General features: G+C 36.5%; 1 protein-coding gene across 2 annotated transcripts; it reads left to right on the top strand.

The window, feature by feature from the left end:
• The first annotated feature begins 1,548 nt into the window (after window positions 1-1,548).
• On the top strand, window positions 1,549-19,437 carry LOC125813271 (cleavage and polyadenylation specificity factor subunit 2). 2 transcript variants are annotated; one of them, XM_049492764.1, is made up of 18 exons: window positions 1,549-1,806; window positions 2,014-2,182; window positions 2,887-2,983; window positions 3,270-3,396; window positions 3,484-3,599; window positions 8,385-8,479; window positions 8,572-8,723; window positions 9,941-9,995; window positions 10,069-10,176; window positions 10,585-10,837; window positions 11,523-11,707; window positions 13,707-13,799; window positions 15,088-15,186; window positions 17,927-18,058; window positions 18,157-18,201; window positions 18,669-18,836; window positions 18,943-19,017; window positions 19,117-19,437. In XM_049492764.1, exons 1-18 carry the CDS (start codon window positions 1,658-1,660, stop codon window positions 19,216-19,218), a joined length of 2,220 nt encoding a protein of 739 aa, XP_049348721.1. In that variant the 5' UTR covers window positions 1,549-1,657; the 3' UTR covers window positions 19,219-19,437. The 2 variants fall into 2 exon arrangements, with proteins under 2 accessions (XP_049348721.1, XP_049348722.1); XM_049492765.1 differs by lacking the exons at window positions 18,669-18,836; window positions 18,943-19,017; window positions 19,117-19,437 and adding an exon at window positions 18,450-18,530 and having other exon boundaries at window positions 1,556-1,806.
• Window positions 19,438-20,138: the final 701 nt, after the last annotated feature.

The following is a 20,138-nucleotide window of genomic DNA, read 5'->3' as shown; positions in this document are numbered from 1 at the left end:
TTATCGAAATATATTAAATTATAATATATATTAATATTATATTAGTTATTAATATTTAAAAATAAATATTATAATTTAAAATTAAAAACAAAAGTTTGTCTTTTCAAACTTTTCAACTTTACAAACCCACTTCCCAAAAGGCAAAAATTACCGTTCCCACTTCCCACATCTAGTCGTCTACATACTATAGCAGCGTTGACCGTTCTGGCGACCAGCAGCTGCCAATTGACCAGCAGGCAGCCGTAGCACAACAACGACCGGTAAATTTCAATGTTATAACAAGGCTAAATTTCAATGTTAACGACAATTTATTATTTTGAATCATACAATAATTTGAAAAACAGAGTAAAATAAGCAAAAATAAATAAACATAAATAAAATAAACAAAAAAAGTAAAAATTTTAAAAAGCCCACTAAGCAGGCCCATAACGAAAAACCGAATTAACAAAAACCGAACTGAAATAACAAAAACCGAACCGAAATAATAAAAACTGAACAGAATTATTTCGATTCGGTGTTCGGTACACGTTGTACAAGAATCGAAAACCAAAAAAACCGGAAAAAAAAATAAAACCGAACCGAAATACCGAATGCCCAGCCCTACTTTTCAAAGAAGTAACAAATAGTTCAAAGTAAGGTCGTTCAAAATCGTTAATTCGAACCGAAAAAAAATATTGATTTATTTGTAATGGGTTATTGGTTTAGCAATTTTTTTAATAATTTTGATTTTTTTTTATTATTGAGTTGTCGGTTCTTAACGGTTTGAAGTTTTTTGTTAACAGGTTAATCGATAACCCAATATTAAATTAAATAATTATATTCATACCATTTGGTATATAAAGTCCTTGACTTAGAACTTAGAAGTTTAGTTTAATACTTTTATTTTAGGTTGTCTCAAACTTTTGATTATTCTAGAATGTGATAATGTTTACTTTTGAGTAAGATGCATTCTGACAAACTCATGTGCATGTTTTTTTTTTTTTGATGACTAGGGAAACCGCATTCGCTATCCTTTGGTGCGCATAGGGTAAAACCCCCGCTTTTATGCATTATCTCGCAAATCACATAGGAGAGATAACTCGCACTAGACAAGCCCGGTGCGACGAACTCGATCCAGAAGGCAAACCCCTTGCTTTCACTGGCAAAGGGTTTCGAACTTGAGAGCTCCAACATGGAAGTCCCAATCCCAAACCATTGGGTCACCCCGAAGGTTCATGTGCATGGTTTATTTGGTTTGTTACCTTGTTTCTAAGTGATTTTTTATGAGTTTTTAATATTAAATTTTAACAATTAAACCGATAACCAAACTGATAATGATTAATAATTGATATGCCAACATCTTAATAATTATATAACGGTTTAACATGTCTACAAAATATTGAATCAAACTGACCGAAGATAAATTTCTACATTATATATTTTTGTAATTTCTTTATTATTTTCTAAAATTCTAAACCTTTACTCTATCATTATGTTATTTCTCATTTGAGATTTTTCCTCATTATAATTTGTCAAATCTCCTATACCTTACAGTAAAAGACCAAAAAAAGGAGGGAGAGAAAACAAAAACCCCTGCCTGCTACATCCCCCCTCTTCACCAAGTCCGGCGACTCACTGTGGGATTAAGCAAAGAGAAGCGGAGAGCGACGTCGGCGACATGGGAACGTCGGTTCAGGTGACGCCACTGTGTGGAGTATTTAATGAGAACCCACTCTCTTACCTCGTCTCCATCGATGGCTTCAATTTCCTCGTCGATTGTGGTTGGAATGACCACTTTGATACTTCTCTTCTTCAACCCCTTTCCAGGTCTTCCACAAACAAACACAGTATCAATTTCATTTCGTTTCACTTCAATGTATATAATTTTGCTACTTCTCGGAGCCAAACAAGTGTAAAATCGTTTGCTAGCTTGTTCATTTGACAACAGATAGTTTGTTATTGGATTGATTCTTCATCTATTGATTGCTTTAAACTATCCTGTGCTGAAACAATATATCTTGCATTGATGTTCAGGGTGGCTTCAACGGTGGATGCTGTATTGATTTCACACTCTGATACATTTCATCTTGGTGCCTTGCCCTATGCCATGAAACAATTCGGTCTTTCTGCTCCTATTTATGCTACAGAACCAGTGTACAGGCTAGGGTTACTAACTATGTATGATCAGTATCTCTCGCGGAAGGTGAAGCTTTACTCTGGCGTTATCTATGAATTATTCAATGCAATTGTTATCTGTTGATACTCCTTAGTCTATAAATTCTGGGGTGTTTTAGCTTATATGCTATATAATCGAACATTTCACCTGTATGTTGAGCATCGGTCCTTGACATTGATGTTGTGTATAAATGTTTAGCTTTGCAATGAATTATGTCAAGCTATAGAAAAAATAATGTTTGACACTTGGAATATGTGTTATAGGGATAATTTATCATGAATCCTTCCCTACTCATTGACAAAAAGGATTAATTAACTTTCACTCTCCTTATTTGCATAGTAAACTAGGAATTCATATTACTGCTTCAGATACTATTTACTTGGTATAGCATGTCCGTTAATGCTAGCCAACCCTTTCAAATTAGAGAAGTAAGAACTCTGGAAATAAGATTGGTAAATGTGACTAACCATTATCAGTCACAAATATACTAACTTGAGTGTCACTTAATTTGATATAACTTTTCACTTATACTAACAGGGTTCAGAATTTTTGAAGGAAAAAAGAGAGTGGAAGTAATAGAACACGCCTCTATTGGGATTCCAGGACCTATAGAACAATATTTGGCTGCTGAGAAACTAAATGTCCAGTGTCTGACAAGATCATTTGTGTTTGTTACTTTTGAGTGTGTGATCGTGTAGAAGTAAGTCCATTGACACTCTCCTCTTGTGCAGCAAGTTTCAGAGTTTGATTTATTCACCTTGGATGACATTGATTCAGCATTCCAAAATGTGACCAGATTAACCTACTCTCAAAATCATTACATGTCTGGTAGGTCTCTTTTCTTGTTGCCACTTTTATCGAGTTCAACTCATGTCCGTATTGTGGTTTATTATATCAAGTATAATCTAATATCATCCTTCATATTGTCAAGAAGGTAAAGTTACCAAGTTACCAATTTCAAAAAAAAAAGAAGGTAAAGTTACCCATGACATTGATGAGTAAAAATTCAACTGCTTCTTAATAGTTTGTTTGGTTGCAAGTCTTGACCACCAACTCATTTTGAAGTAGTTACAACATCCCCTAATTAGTAAATGGAACTGCTGTTTTATTATAGGAAAAGGAGAAGGAATCGTGATTGCTCCACTGGTAGCTGGTCATCTGTTAGGAGGTACCACCTGGAGGATAACAAAAGATGGGGAGGATGTCATATACGCTGTTGACTTCAATCACCGTAAAGAAAGGTAAAACTAGAACAGTCTTGTTATCCAGTTAAATGATTCTACTCTACTGTGATCCTAATATTATGATCTCTAACTTTTTCCTTTCAGGCATTTGAACGGAACTGTTTTAGAATCTTTTGTCCGTCCAGCTGTTCTAATAACAGATGCTTTTAATGCTTTAAACAATCAACCTCCTAGGCGCCAAAGGGACCAAGAGTTTCTGGGTAATTATTGCTCCTTTTCATTTTCGTTTTTTTTTTATCTCAGAACTGCTTGTCCTTCAGACTTCATTGATTTAGGGGAATTACAGAATACACATGACACATTTTATAAATTCTACAATTATTAACTTGCTTATTTAGAGGACTTTCAGATTATCATTTGCTCTTCCCTATCCACATTCAAAAGAAAAAAGATCATTAGTTTTAAATTTGAAGAACTTTGAATAGACTTCATTGGGTTAGGGAAAGTGACAAATACACACAACACATTGTTTAAGTTTTACAATTATTAAACTGTGTATTTGGAGGACTTTTAGATTGTCAAATCATATTCCCTTTAAAGAGTAAAAAATAATGGTAGCAGATGAACTTAAGTTTTATTGATCATTATATAGTCTTTTGTATGGCCAGTGTAGTAAAAATAATAGCATTAGAAAAAATCTAGTTAATGGAGAAACCTACGTGAAAACAATCATAAAGATAAGGAAGTGGATAGTTTCAAAAAAAGATAAGGAAGTGGATAAGTACAAACTAAACATGGTAACATAGCAGGACCCATCCCAATTCTTGTTTCCTAATGTTGATAGATTGTTCACACTTCTAGTACCGGATAGTGTCTGGGCTTGCAGAGGGGTGTGGGGTGGAGTGATGAATGAAATCCCACCTTGGAGATGGATGGGATCCTTGAACTCTTAATATTGTTTGGACAGTCCTCCTCTTTGGAGCTAGCTTTTGTGATTGAGTTAGGCCCAATGTTCTTTCCTTTATAATACAAATTACAGACAGTACTAGTTTTGAAATCAGAAACTATAACGGAAAAATCATGTAGAAATTTATTTGGAACACAACGATCAGGGTGTCCTAATCATTGATGCCACAGCTGGTATGAAACAATGACATTGCATTTGGGAGGACCATCAACATCGCCTGGTGGCCACTCATACAACTCATTTTTACTCCATCCCCGAACCAATAGCGCCCCTATAGTAATATCCTTCACACGATAAAAATGTGGAAAACATTCCATAGAGGTGTTATTATCTTGACAAAACTTAGAGGCACAGATTAGTTTTTTTTTATAACTGAGAAATCCGCCTGTGACCCGCCCTTTGGACCAATCACAACCTTTTAAACTCGGTGGATAATGGGCCCGCCCCTCTACCCTTCTCCACTTAAATACCAGGCTTTGCTATGCATGATGTGGGGCTTAAACCTGCAACCTAAGCCACAAATCCTCCACCTTTTGCCACTTGAGAGAGCAAATGATATGCCAATACGGTGGAGATGGAATTGGTGATTTGATGCATTAGTTTTCACATTACCAGTATGAGAAATTGGAATGTTATTGCCATTTCCCATGACGATATCCTCCGAATTGTGGTAGTCTTGCATAGTGTCTAGACTCTGTGTGTCTGAGGCAATATGGTGGGTTGCACCACTGTCAACGACCCATAAAGCTTGACTTATTCTGGAAGCGTGCAACATAATTATCACGCGCTTGAATATGGTTATGAGACCGTGTCTGACATACATAAGCAACATGACCTCTATCATTACAGAGTTAGCAGAAGAGGTTGCTTGTCAGCGGGACACAACATTCGATGCCTTAAACTTGTGATCGAGTGAACCAACATATCCTTTCTCTCCTAGACTCAAATATGCTTGCTTCAATGATATAAATAAATCTGAGTGGAAATTTAATCATTACATTTGGTTCATTGGCCTAAAAGTCATTTCAAGACATTATACATATCTTCCTCATTACAATGGGAAGGCTATAATCTTAAAAGCATGACCCACAATGTACACAGAGCTTCTAGGACTTTGAGCACTTAATACACACACACTAAACTCGAAAATACCCGCTAGACTATAGCGGGCCCAGTATAGTTGTTGGAGATAAAAGAGGTATACCTAATGAATGACCACATCATTTTGAGAATTCAAACCTGCATCATGAAAAGATGCAACGTTCCTAACAAAAAAGGACGTGAATATCGTGGAATAGTACCCGTATGATAAAACAAAATCAAATGTAAGAGGATAACCCGACGCAACCCTATGTTGTAGGTCGAGGGGCCACCAAAACTGGGAAACTTTGACAAAATCTTGTTTATGTAACTAAATGTCTTTAAAGAACTTAACTAATATTAGTACTTCATCAAAAAAAGAACCTAACTATTAATAGTGTTGCCTATTTATAGCTCATATGCCAACCTTTCACTTACAACATTTGGAATTACAAAGGAGCTGCAAGAAATAAGGAATCCGGAAACAAGAGTTACAAAAAGGAAACCCACTAGCCGTTCACATATGTGTGTGTTGCCCAGTTGCGCGCACCCAAGGCCTACTTTGGCGTCACTGTCACTCACTTAGTTGCGCGGACTCTTCACTTTTGATGTCGCACCCGTGTCAGATTCTCCAAAAATACACTACTTTTGGCGAATCCGACATGCACCCGTTGACATTTTTGAGGAGTCCGAGCAGCTTAAGGCCTCACTCGCGACAATGGCCACTATTGGCTCATTTGTTATTGCCACTGTCATGCTGCCACACGTCTTGGCTGCATTTCACTTTTTTCATGCCAACTCTTGTTTTCCTTGTGCCACTCCTTAGCTTTCACCTTGTGTTGCCTTGTCTTAGTCTTCTTTAACCTTTGGTATCAGTCCACCTTGATTTTCCCACACTTGGTTTGACCTTGGCACATGCCACATGCTATCGTGTCATTGCTCGTGTTGCCAACGCCCATGCCATACCATGGCGCACCAATTTGTGGGTTTGTTGTCAACTTGGCAATATGATTGATCCATCCCATACGTAGGCCCAAAACAAGGTCATTCATGCCAACCCTTTGCCGCTGCTATGCCATTTTCAGGCTATAGTGCCAAGCCCTTATCAGCTACTACCATTGCACCACCTTCTCTACCACAACACCCCTTCTTCATCTTTGCAAAGGAATACTCCACCATGACTACCACCTCAAAAATCCTTGCCACAACACACAAACAACACATACCCAAACTCTTCATGTCCCAGAGTTTTTGCATCTTCACAAATCTCAATCATATCGAGGAAAAGGACAAAAAAGGAGAGGGTTTAACTATAATTTTCAGCAATGATAGGGAGCAAAAAATGTAGAAGGGGAGGGGATTGCAGCAAGAAAGAAGACAAAATAGCCGGGGGGGGGGATAAAGGGAAGAGGGTTAGGGAAAATGATGAAGGGGTTTGGGGAAGACGACACAAATGGGGAAATGGTTAGGAAGGGAAGAAGTTGGTTTATTGGAGAAGTCAATACTTATCCTTGGGTGGTAGAGTCACATTGAACAACAGTGTTCTTGAGGCCATGCCAACCCATAAGATGCCCCTCTTTCCTATGCCGGGGAAGATCATTAAAAAGCTTGATGCTATCAAAAGAAATTTCCTCTGGCAAGGTAATCAAGAAGGAGAAAAGAAATATCATTTGGTCAAGTGGATGCTGTTACAACCAACAAAAGAGAGGGAGGTTTGGAATTAAGAATTTGAAAGCTCACAATAAGAGCCTTCTGTTAGAATGGCTATGGAGACTAGCAACAGATGATCAGGGCTTGTGGAAGGAAATCATCGCTGCAAGATATGGAAGGGAACGACCATGGACTACTAAAGATGTTAATATTCTTTATGGTGTGGGGCTATGGAGAACTATTAGAAATAAGTGGCCAAGAATGTGGAGTAATTCTGTTATCAATGTGGGAAATGGGAGAAAAACCTTGTTCTAGAATGATATATTGGTGGAACAAACACCTTTGAGACAACAGTTCCCAGACATTTACATTCTTAGTCAGCAGGAAGCCAGAAAATGGCTACAATTCTAGAAGTCATAAATGAACAAGGCTGGAATTTGACCTTCAAAAGGCTCCTCAATGAGTGAGAAGTGGAGAGAATGACTCAATTCTGCAACACCTTGGAACAAGCCAATAACCTCACCTGTGAGGAAGACAAATTGATATGGAAGTTGGATAAAGATGACACGTTAAAGGTGAAATCAGTCTACAAGTTACTAGACATCTCAACTCAAACCAAGGAATTGTGGCATGGAAGATGATCTGGAAAGGAAAGATACCACATAAGGTGGCTTGCTTCACATGGCTTGTTGCAAGACAAGTTTTTTTTGACTCTGGACAACTTAATGAAAAGGGAGGACAGTTATGCTCCAGATGTTGTTTTTGTGAATCTGAGACTGAGACAATAAACCATCCTTTTTTGCATTGTAAAGTGATTGAGAAACTATGCCAGTGTTTCATTAACCGGAGGCGTATTAGTGGACCATGTCTAGGAATATTGCAGAAGTTATAGCATGTTGGAATAGAGATAGAAATTAGTCAGGACACAAGGAGAGATGGAAGATTGTCCCTGCCTGCATTGCATTTGGTGGACAATATGGAGGGAGAGAAATCAGAGATGTTTTGAGAACAAGAGCATCCCCTTCCAAAGCATTAAAATGAACTGTTTAGTGACCTTTTACTTTTGGTGTATCCATACTGTACCTAAGGACCCGGGGGACATCACCCTACTTCTAGATAGTTTTTGTGGGGAGATTGGTGATTAGATTTTTTTGACAGCCCCTCTATACTTCTGATGTAATTACTACAGGAGTACACTATTGATGTACTTCTCTGTTTATAATACCAGTTTAGCTTTCTCAAAAAAAGAAAAGTAAAAAGATCCTTATATCTTCTTTTATGTTGCTGCAGGTCATAATTTTGTTTAGGTTCTTGGTTCTTGTCTAATCTGTTTGTCTTTTCCCCACAGATGCCATAGAGAGAACTGTTAATGCTGGGGGAAATGTTTTACTACCGGTTGATACTGCTGGTCGAGTTTTGGAGCTCATCCTGACATTGGAACAGGTTCGTACATGAGAGTATTTCATCTCTTAGTCTCTTGCTGTCTGCAACTTATTAACTAATTATTCTGATTTCTGGTTTTGGTGAAATTGCAGCACTGGACACAAAAACAGTTGTCCACTCCCATCTACTTTCTATCATATGTATCCTCAAGTACTATTGACTATGTAAAGAGCTTCCTTGAGTGGATGAGCGATTCAATTGCAAAATCATTTGAGCACACTCGCGATAATGCTTTTCTTTTAAGGTAAGGCTAGTATACTTCACATGTTGTCAAACTCAGAGATTCTAGTGAATGAAATGACTTGCTTCAATGATGATTCTCTGAGGCTATTGAACCCCAAGGATAGGGTTTACTTTCAGCTGTCTATCATTCTTAGGGTTTACCGTCAGTTGTCTATCCAATTACAAGTTATCCAGCTTCAAAATTCCGGAGGTTGCGTTAGCAATTCCTTGTGGTAAATGGCAAGTATTACCAGTGTAGTCAGAAGAAGGGCCAAGGTTGGATTAAAAACTATAAAGAAGTGAATAAGTACCAATAGATTTGTTACACAACAGAAAATTATCAACGTTATTTGCATCAGCTGCTTGTGATTCTCCAGCCAAGCATGTGGTTACTCCATTTCTGCACTTAGTTTTAAAATCACAAGGCTGCACAGGTTCTTTGGCAACTTTATTTTCTGAACAGCAGAAATAAGTATCAGTGGAAAATCAGCTCATAGGTAGATATAATTAGTCAAAGTACATGTATTCGTGAGTTGAAAGTATTTGCATATTGTAAACAGAAACAATGTACATAATAGACAATGATAAGATAATAAGGATCTGTTCGATAGGCTCGTTCATCTGTATCCTTGAATTCTAAAGGAAGATGCAACTGCATCATCAAATTGCATACTACCTGGGCAATTTTTTTTGAAACCACACATTCACCTTCTTATCAGTGCCCAAATGATCCATGACCTTCTGACATCCCTTTTGGAGTCCAAATCTCCATCAAAACCTTGGTCTTTCTAGTCTTGTACCAGCGGACATGTTCTTTCTTCGAACTATTTTCATCATGAATCTTTCTACACTTTCTTTTACCAGTTGCATATGCATTGACCATGCAATCAAAGAAGTCTGTGCTACTTCCATCCTTTGTTGCACCTGAGACAAATAAAAGCATTATTGCTACTCTTAATTCTTTTGGAATCATCTTCAAATTATTAAATCAGTCAATTGTATTTAGTCTATACTGAATTACTCAATGCAACTCCTCAAATTCTCCAATTTTTTTTACTGCAAAGAAGAGAATGTTGTTAACCTACTGGTTTATGAAGGATAATTTATTTATCAATTGAAGGGTATTATAGTCACTTAATTTTATAGGGCTATTTTGGCTTTCAATATTTTGATTTGGAATTTCGCTCTTTTAGAATAGTACTGATTAGAAGTCTAATGGAGGGTTTACAACATATGCAGGAAAATTAAGCTCGTGATCAATAAGAGTGCTCTTGAAGAAGCTCCTGGGCCGAAGGTTCTCTTCAATCATCTTTAGTACATGAGGAGTCATCTTTATGTGTTCTCAGTTATCTGTATATGATATGTAGGTTGTTATGGCTTCCATGGCTAGTTTAGAAGCTGGATTTTCGCATGACCTCTTTGTTGAATGGGCAGCTGATCCAAAGAATCTTGTTATGTTCACTGAGAGAGGGCAGGTGTGCTTATATTCCGATTAATTAATCCTGTTTCAAGATTTGGGATTGCAACCAGTACTATTTTATTCTAATTTAGAGCAAGACATGTCGCTTTCACCCCTTCTGAGGTTTTAAGATACTCGTCTGTTAAAATATCTTTATTACTTGTTGATGCATGTATTTTCCTATGTGTAATTTAGGTGGATTTCACTGTTTGAGATATTAATAATTTGTTTTGTAGTGACAACTCATTTCATTGTTGGAAATTTGGTTACACCTTTCCTTGCTTTTGTTCAACTTGCATGAAATAAAGAAAACAGCCATGTGTACTAAACTACTGATAAACATTTTAATTATCTTCATTCAAAACTTCTTGGTTTGGAAATTATATGCTTATGTTTTTACTGATTCCTTTTGACTTGAATATAGTTTGGCACATTGGCACGTATCCTTCAGTCAGATCCACCTCCTAAAGCTGTTAAAGTTACCATGTCACGTAGAATTCCCTTGGTTGGTGAGGAGTTGGCTGCTTATGAGGAGGAGCAGAACAGGATAAAAAGGGAAGAAGCTCTCAAAGCTACTCTTGTTAAAGAGGAGGAATCAAAAGCGTCTGTTGGGGCGGAAGTCGTCACAAATGACCCCATGGCCGTTGACACCAATGTCACACATCCTTCCTCCAATGGTACAGTACAATTTGCTGATATGTGAATGAAAATATCCTTCACACTTATCTTCCCTTTCATGCCTCTCTCTACAAATTGTGTATCCTAGACTTAAGTTCCTCTGTCTGTCTGTGCACTTTTGAATTCCTTCTGTGGGATCCTTTCTCCTACTTTATGGAGCGCCAGCCTTTTCCACTTCACTATTCGTCCACATCCTCTATCTGAAATGCTCTTCTGAACCTCGACTCTCACTGCTCACGTGGATAAACAAAATATTTATAGCTGATTACTGCTGGTTGTGTATCACTTTTGAATCTGGCAGCATATTGCTGGTTAAGGTTTACCTGAATTGATTTTGGTTGGGTTCGGTTAAACCTACAAATTAAAAATATTGAAGGGAGATTTATGAAATAGTCCCTCTCTGATGGTACTGCTTATAAGGAAGTACTTGAAAGGTGTGGGAATAATCAGAATAATGGTCTATAATAATCACGCTAAAAAATAACAGGCACACTTATCTACAACTTTTTATTGGAGAGAGAATCTAAATATATTCTTTCTTTCTAAGAAAAGAGAATCAGCTATGAGCTACCACAATATGAACAAGTAAGCACGCAACATATTGACTCTTTAGTATCCATTCACAGACTTCTTTTTTTAACGTGTTGATGTTTAAGCTAATCAGAGGTCTTATCATATTTACAGCTTCTGGTCTGCACAGTGGTGCTTTCAAGGATGTGCTGATTGATGGATTTGTAACAACATCGTCTAGCGTAGCCCCAATGTTCCCTTTCTATGATAACACCTCTGAGTGGGATGACTTTGGTGAAGTCATCAATCCAGATGATTATGTGGTCAAAGATGACAACATGGAGCAGTCATTAATGCATGTGAGTTAAAGTTGGTTTTATGTGCCTCTAATTGAGCTGTGACATAGTTATCTGTTTGTTTCAGTATTCCTTTGTATGTTTGGTTGTTCAGTGCAGATAATTTAACTAGTCATTTTGCTGAAGATTGTTCAAATGTAATCATGCACTTCGTCAGAGTATCTGATAGATATTAGTGGTGGACTGCCCAATATTTTTTAAAAAGGGGATACATATTAGTGGTGGTTTGACTACTTTCTGATCTAGAATTTCTCACATTCCTGAACTTTTATTTATGTCATAGCTTATGAAGGGTGCTACTATTATTTCCATATGGCTTAAAATCGAATTTGAGGTTAACAAGAGTAACCTGCAGTCTGAAATAGACAATAAGGGGTCATTTGGTTAGAGGGTTTATAATATAATCTTTGCATAATGTATGCATCGCGGTTGGCTGTACAAGAAAAAGTAGTTCTTGCCAAGTTTTATGCAGTGTTTTGTTGGCAGTCTGAAATAATAGTCATGTTAAGTTATTGATGAATCTATGTATTATCTTATGTGCGATAGAATATGGAATAGAATACGTGTATTAGTATTACGGGTATTAAAGTATATTGAAGACAAATATGCCCTTAAAGTAAGTGATCCTTGTCTAAAAATCTTTACATGATTAATCATATTTTAACAATCCCTACATTATTAATCACCGCATAACAATCTCTTCATTATTATTCACTGCATAGACGATCCCTCCCTTGCAATTCCCACATATAGCATGTGAACCAACCACCCCGAAGTTTCTTATGGGAAGAAAGAGTGATTTGCCTGTCAATCATTATGCTACTTGGGAATGAAGCTTGTAGTAAAGTAATTTACATGTAAAAGATTTTGCTTTCGCAACCAAACGGTTTCTATAAAGCTAACTCTTTTAAAAGTTTACACATCTTCAAGACTATATATGATGGATATTGGACATCCACGGTAAAAAAGGAGCCATGTCCGTATCACATTTCGGGATTTAAAACTTTTCCTGCTATTTAATTCATAACACTGGCTATCTCCACATGTATCATTTATGTCATGTGATAAGTGGAGAGTACTAGCAAAAGAAATGACACAATGGAAGAGGAAAATCTGTCATATCAATAAGTCGGGAATATATTTTAGTCATGTTAGTACATTTATTTTAGTTCGTATGCCTTATAGGAGCTTTGCCTTATTTGAGGTTTTATGCCAATAGAAAATATAGAAAACTTCTAGTACATTTTATTTTTATTTTGTATAATGTCGGCCTGAGATAAATTTAAATGGGGAAATATGGTCAGGAGGGTTCACACAGCCGGCTCAACTTGTTTGGGACTGAGGTGTAGTTGTTGTTGACAAGTAGAGAGTACTAGGAAGATCTAGATCTATAATCGGCTTTTCCTGTTTGGAGAAGAATAAGTAGAATAGCTAATAGCATAAAAACAAGTAATTGCTTTATGTCTTGTAAAGAAGAATGAAGGTCTCTTCCTTAAGTTAGAAGAGGGAGGAGAAGATGCATGGCGCGGGATGTTGCTCCACTAACACTTATGTGTACTTTATGGAGAGAGAAATAGGAGAGTTTTTGATGTAATAGAGAAGAATTTTGTGCACTTGAGGAATAACCTCTTATCCCTTATTTCCTTTTGGTGCACCCATGAGGTACCTATAGGTATAGAAGATTGGATGTTGTTTATAGAAAGCCATATCTTTTTTGTGAAGTATTCTACCTTTTGGTATACTCCTTATATAATGGTATTTGTTATCCCCAATGTTCACGAAATTTTATTACTTTATAAAAAAAAGTTAATTGAAACTTACTAGCATGGGCTGACACCTCAAGAATTCATGGACATGTTCCTTGTTAGATTGGTAAATTTTCATCTCTGCCACATCGTGAGTACCTAGTTGTTACATTTTTCCTCCATCCAACTAGATAAAGTTTTATGGCGAATTATTTTGTTAGTTCCTTGACTTTGATGTCTTTCTAATCTTCTGCTAGGTTGATGGAGATTTCAATGGAAAACTTGATGAAGGATCAGCTAACCTAATCCTTGATACAACACCCTCTAAAGTTGAATCTTCTGAGTTAACAGTAAGTTTCAGTTTGCCTTTTGATTTATTTTTGACCCTCATCAGACTCTAGCTAAAGGCTTACTTGAAAGCCGCTCTAACGTATCAGAGAGTAGAATCTTAATTACAATGCAGTGACTAAAGTCTCTTCAAAATAAACATCTGACATTAGAATAGATTCATCTAATTTTGGTATCATGCTAGAGCAGGCCTGTTATTTGCTTTTTTAATTTTCTTCTTAATCAAAGTCAAAACCACTTTCCATCTGAGTGTAGAATTCTAAGTTGCAATGCAGGGACTAAATAGTCCCTTCAAATTGAACAAATGACAATAGAATAGGGCAACCAAATTCTGTGCCATGCTAGAATATGCCCGTTATTTTCTTATCAAAGTTTAATGCTCTTGATCCTCTGCTATTGTGCTTTTCAGAAATTGCTTCAGGCCTGCGATGGTTTCAAAATGAGAAGCAAAAGATTATGTTATTTCTGGAATATCTTGTTGAGCATTAAGTTACTCCCTGTCCCAAATTTTTGGGCTTTAGCACTGTTTGGAGAATCAGACGGTTTTTTCTTTGACTAAGATTTTTTAATTGTTTTAAAAATTCTCTCATTATGAAAATTGTGATTTACAGTATTTGGGTATAATTTTATTTCAATGACTTCGAGAAATCGATATCCTAATTCACTCTGTAGCTTAGACAGATTGACACTCATACTTCAAACCCTCACATTCTTTTGGACGGAATTGGATGGAGGGGGTATATGATTAGTCCTAGCTGGAAGTCATCTTGACTTTCAATCGATGCATCTTCAAACTCTCTGAATCTGAATTCACTCTTTACTTACAAAATTGGCTCTTAAAAATGTTGCTTCAGTTGTGGAAATGTTAAATGTCACTTTGATATTGACATGTGTTCCAGATATTCTGAAGCCTAGTTTTGATGATCCATCCTTTGTGGTGTCACAAAGATACAGTTGCATCCACTATTCATTAACCTTAAAAAGAAGTCCTTTTTAGACAATCTGCCTTACCAGTCACCACCTATCTCAAAAGAATTGGAGCAGTTCGTGATTTTTTTGTCAAGTTTACCCTCAGCATTAGACCAACATCAAATTGATTATAGTACCCATGCTATAGCTTCAATTCAGATGGTGTGCTGCTATCTTTTCGTTCTTCTTATATTTATTTTTTTCTGATTGCACTTGCTCATCAGCAAACATTCATGATATGTTAATTACTGAATATTTTGATTAGCATCCTTATAATATGTTTTCCTTTCAATTTCCTTGCTCCCTTTTTTCCTTTCACAGGTCCAAGTCAAGTGTTCCTTGTTATACATGGACTTCGAAGGTCGTTCTGATGGTCGTTCAATCAAATCAATTCTTGCTCATGTTGCGCCCTTAAAGCTTGTATGAAGTTCTTTCCTTAACTGATATTACTAAATATGTGGACTTAATATAAACGGGAATCACGTTTTCTTTCATGCACTTTTACCATCTTTTCATAAGTAGCTATTATCAGTAATAACACAATCGTTCTTGTGTGTTTTACAAGGTGTTGACAGTTCCATCTCTTGTATGACATGGCTCTCATTTTTCTGTGGTATTTAATATTTAGTTGATAAACCCTTCGGGGTGGCCCAGTGGTTTGGGCTTGGGCCTTCCATGTTGGAGGTCTCAAGTTTGAAACCCCTTGCCAGCGAAAGCAAGGGGTTTGCCTTCTGGGTTGCCTAGTGCGGGTTACCTCTCCTATGTGGTTTGCGAGCTATTGCATAGGAGCGGGGGTTTTACCCTATACGCATCCAAAGGGTAGCGGCTGCGGGTTTCCCTTGTCATAAAAAGAATAAAAAATTAGTTGATAAACTTGCATCTATGACATATGCGGGTTTCCCTTGTCATAAAAAAAAATAAAAATATTTAGTTGATAAATTTGCATCTATGACATATATTCACACGCTTTCAGGCTTTTCTTAATCAACTAGTATTCAAAGGAAAAAATATATTCCTCATGCATGCTCTGAATATATTTTTGGCATAGTTGGATAATAGGCTTTCTTCTAACCTGAAGAAAGATTTTCCAGTAAAGTGATCTGATCTTTTTTCGATAATGTGAACAATTAATCTATATATCCACAGGTATACTACATCAAAATATGTAGTCCCCTTTCACAAGTATTACTACAACTTACAACTTGAACACCTATCTATTGTTTTCCTATAAATAATCTACAACATCACAGATATCTTCTGTTTGATCTAATAGTTTCTGTTTTCACCAAAAATAAAATAGAGCTAAGCAATTCATTTTAAACTTCTGCAAGTTGCTCTGCTTGTCCTCAAAACATCTACTGTTTCTTTCTTTCCGTACTGTCCACCAAATACATGCAAGGAAAATCTTTCATCTCTCTTCTTTTTTTGCTGCCTTGACATCCTTGTTCCAGCAGCTTAACACTCCTTTTATGTTCCCTGGCTTCACCCACCTAATCTTCATCAGACAGACGAACATCTTCCACAACTGGTCTGTCCACATACAATGTAAAAACAGATGGTTGATTGTCTCAGCTTGTTCCCTAGATAGGAAAAATGTAGAGCATAGTTGAAAGTCTCTCTTATTCAAGTTCTCATGTGTCAATACTGCTTCCTTAACCAGAAGCCAAGTAAAACAGTTCACTTTATAAGGAACTTTTGATTTTCCGGATCATCTTCCATGGCCAATCTTCCTCCTGAAATATTTTGGTGATTCATTGGTTTTTCTTAAAAAATAAGAGGATATTGCATCTTTATACCTGTGGGACCGGAGAATGCCTTGTTTTTAGTAAAACTGGGGACTCTATTCTTCTGATCTAACACTTCCATAAGGTTGAGGACAGCTAGTTCTCTGTGGTATAGCTTCATCCTTATAAGTTAAATTTTTATTTCTTAGCCAAAAGACTTGTGGAACACTAACATACATTGGCAGAGAGTTTTTTGGACATTATTAAACTACTTAAGAAGAAAATTATGTTTGTTTCCTCCAACCCCCACTTTGCCACCTTTAGAGGAAAAAGAAAAGCATTTCTATCCAACCTTTCCCGGTGAGTCAACTGACCTTGCTGGCCTTTGTTCTCTATCTGCTGAGGGAAGTGGAAAGCAAAAAAGAAGAAGACCTATAGCTCACATATATCAAGTGTTCATTGCTATTGACCAAGCTATTATCGTAGATGCAAAGGATATCTTTTTCACCTCAGTGCCACTCGTAGCTACTTTTTTACTTAAAGAAGCAAAGGATATCTTTTTCACCAATGTTGTATTGCAAACAATTTGAGTCGAAGTTTTTGATAGTCTCGCATAATTGACTTAAATTTCCTGCAAAGACTGATTTTAGTTTTTTTTTAAATTTTCACTTTTAAAGCTGAAATGATGACTGATTATCCTTAGTCTGAAACTTACTGGAAATGAGAGTTACAGTTGTGGACGCAATGGCAATAGCATCTGCGAGGGCTAATTGAATCCATTCCATCCTCCATTTGAAAAAAAAGTGATGCATCGAATTATGATAGAGGGTGCAGCCAAGGGTGTGGCCTAGTGGTCAATGAAGTGGTTGAGAACCTTGAGGTCTTAGGGTCAAAACTCAACGAAGACAAAAAACATTAGTTGAATCTTCCCATTTGTCCTGCCTTGGTGGACAGAGTTATCTGGTACTTGTTGTTGGTGGGAGGTGGTAAGTATCCCGTGGAATTAGTTGAGGTGCGCGAAATCTGTCCTGGGCACCACGGTCATCAAAAAAAATAAAATGATAGAGGGTCTAATATTAGCTGATTACTATGTTGTTCAGTGTTCACAATGCTCAATAGAGTAATGACTTGTATCCTTTAATATCAAGGATCACTTAGTTCATGCTGACTACAACTTCTCCTGGTTCACTATTTTCCTAATTGAAGTTGGTATTTTTTTATTAGCAGTTTAAATAGCAGATAAATGGTCATTTTTGGATACTGATGTTTATATCTTTCTGCTTTTGACACCTATATAATATTCATTAACTGAACTTTCTGCCTGTTTTCCTATAAATTAGTCTATCCATGTCCTTCTTTTCTTCTTCAACAGTGAAACAATTAGTTCTTTCAATTTCAACTAGTTGACTTGTTTTAATAGCTATTCTGTTTTATAGGTATTGGTGCATGGATCAGCTGAAGCCACTGAACATTTGAAGCAACATTGTCTGAAACATGTTTGTCCGCAGGTATATGCTCCCCAGTTGGAAGAAATAATTGATGTGACTTCAGATTTGTGTGCTTATAAGGTTAGTCTACTTTCTTTATATGTGCCTTTTGTGGTTTATACCTTTGTAAACAAAGTTACCAGTATAACATCCTTGGTCTATGTTTGCTTCCATGATAGGTCCAACTTTCTGAGAAGTTAATGAGCCAAGTGCTTTTTAAGAAGGTAAGCTGGATATATTATGGTTACGACGTGAATAAATGATTCCTTTACGAAATTTCTGCCACTTTACGTGAACTAAGAACTATCTTGATGCATTTATAGAAGCAGCTGGAGTTAGTAATTTATGCACATCCAATTAAAACAAAAAGTTACCTAAGCACACTTGTGTCAATCACCTTTCATGTGTTGTATTAATGAATTGATGAAGTTTTTATCAAGGTACTCTTTCTTAAAAGTTTTGACACTTGCAGTTCAGTTGCTATCTTTTTGTTCTCGAATGCTGGGGCTCTGTACACTCCATACACTAAAATGGGTATAGATAGTTGAAGTGTTTGTACTAAAGTCTTTGGTGTGTAAGACTTGATGCTCCATTTGATCAGGAAGCTGCGTACAAAGACTAATCTTGATCATTATTGTGTCTCTGTTTTCCTTTTGTCCCCGCTTAATTGTGTTTACATTTGCAATTGTAGCTTGGAGACTATGAAATAGCATGGGTTGATGCTGAAGTGGGGAAGACAGAAAACGACATGTTCTCTTTACTTCCTCTTTCCGGACCTGCTCCACCCCATAAAACAGTTCTCGTCGGAGATTTAAAAATGTCTGATTTCAAGCAGTTTCTTGCCAGCAAGGGCGTTCAGGTCTTTTCATTTTTCTTCTCTTTTCTTTTATGCTATATTTTCTACTACTAATCATGATTTGGTTTTAGGTTAGCAAAATGTTAAGACTAACTAATTTCATTTTCAGGTAGAATTTGGTGGTGGGGCTTTACGTTGCGGAGAGTATGTGACCATTCGCAAAGTCGGAGATGCTAGTCAAAAGGTTGTCATTTTTGATAATACCTCAAGTGTTCTTCATATTACTAGCAAAATGAAGCCTTTTTCTTGACATACTAAACTTCTGTTTGAAAATTTCTTGTAGGTTGGAGGTGCAGCTATTCAGCAGATTGTGCTTGAAGGTCCATTATCGGAGGAGTACTATAAAATTCGAGAGTACCTATATTCACATTTTTACTCCCTCTAAATCTGAAGAAGAGAGTAGCTTTTTGTACTTGTAACCATAATGCAGTTTTCCTTTTTGTCCCTCTTTTGTTGCTCTTGAGTCTTGACTGTGGCTGTTTTTCTAGTTATTTGTAACTTATCGTCTCTTTGGTTTCGAAAAGGTCACAATTGTTAGAATTTCCTGCAGGCAATGTAGGCTGCTGTATTTACGCTAATGAAAGTTAACGAAAATTTAGAATTACTCTTTTGCAAATAAAGAATCACTAGTCTGGAGTCTGGGCGTATTTTAGAATTGAAAAACAGAGCTGAATTTAGAAATTTTTACCATAAAAAACTTGCATCTCTAGTTGAAATGTTTTGTTGAAAACTTTGTCGTTTCTTTTAATTTTTTGAGTCTAGGAACAAGTATACTACAGAGGTTTTGGTTTAACAATTCCCATGCAACAGGTTTTTTATTTAATAAATCTAAAGAATGTTGACAAAATTAATGCAACTATATTATTATGTCTACTTCACTTATGATCCAACTATTCGTTTGCTGAACCAAACATTAGGTAAGATGGGCCAGTGCATAAATGATTTAGCCATTTGGATTAACAATCAAAGGATTATCAAAATACTAATTTTAGATAGAGTTTCAGTTGTATAGACTTTCATGCTAAGAATTCTTTTGTACTGTCTAGATTGTTTGTAACAATATATAAAAAGGAGACGTGATGGTGCAAAAATGACATGATTATAACTCAAAAGTCTTTCAGATACTATAGATCCAAATCAATTAGCATCACTCCATTCCAAAGGAAATAATATTTTTTGTTGCCTACCTTTGGCATGGTTGTCATGTCTCTCTCACACCATTTCAAGAAATTTTGTTTTTTATAATTATATACACATTGATTTTGGTTCTTTGTCGTTCTTTTAGTTGCTTGATATGCTCTACTA

Source organism: Solanum verrucosum, unplaced genomic scaffold, assembly GCF_900185275.1.
Source record: "Solanum verrucosum unplaced genomic scaffold, falcon-dt-bn FXZP01000189.1, whole genome shotgun sequence".
NCBI lineage: Eukaryota > Viridiplantae > Streptophyta > Magnoliopsida > Solanales > Solanaceae > Solanum > Solanum verrucosum.
The sequence above is the reverse complement of the archived record's forward strand: the minus strand, read 5'-3'. Positions and strand labels throughout refer to the sequence as shown.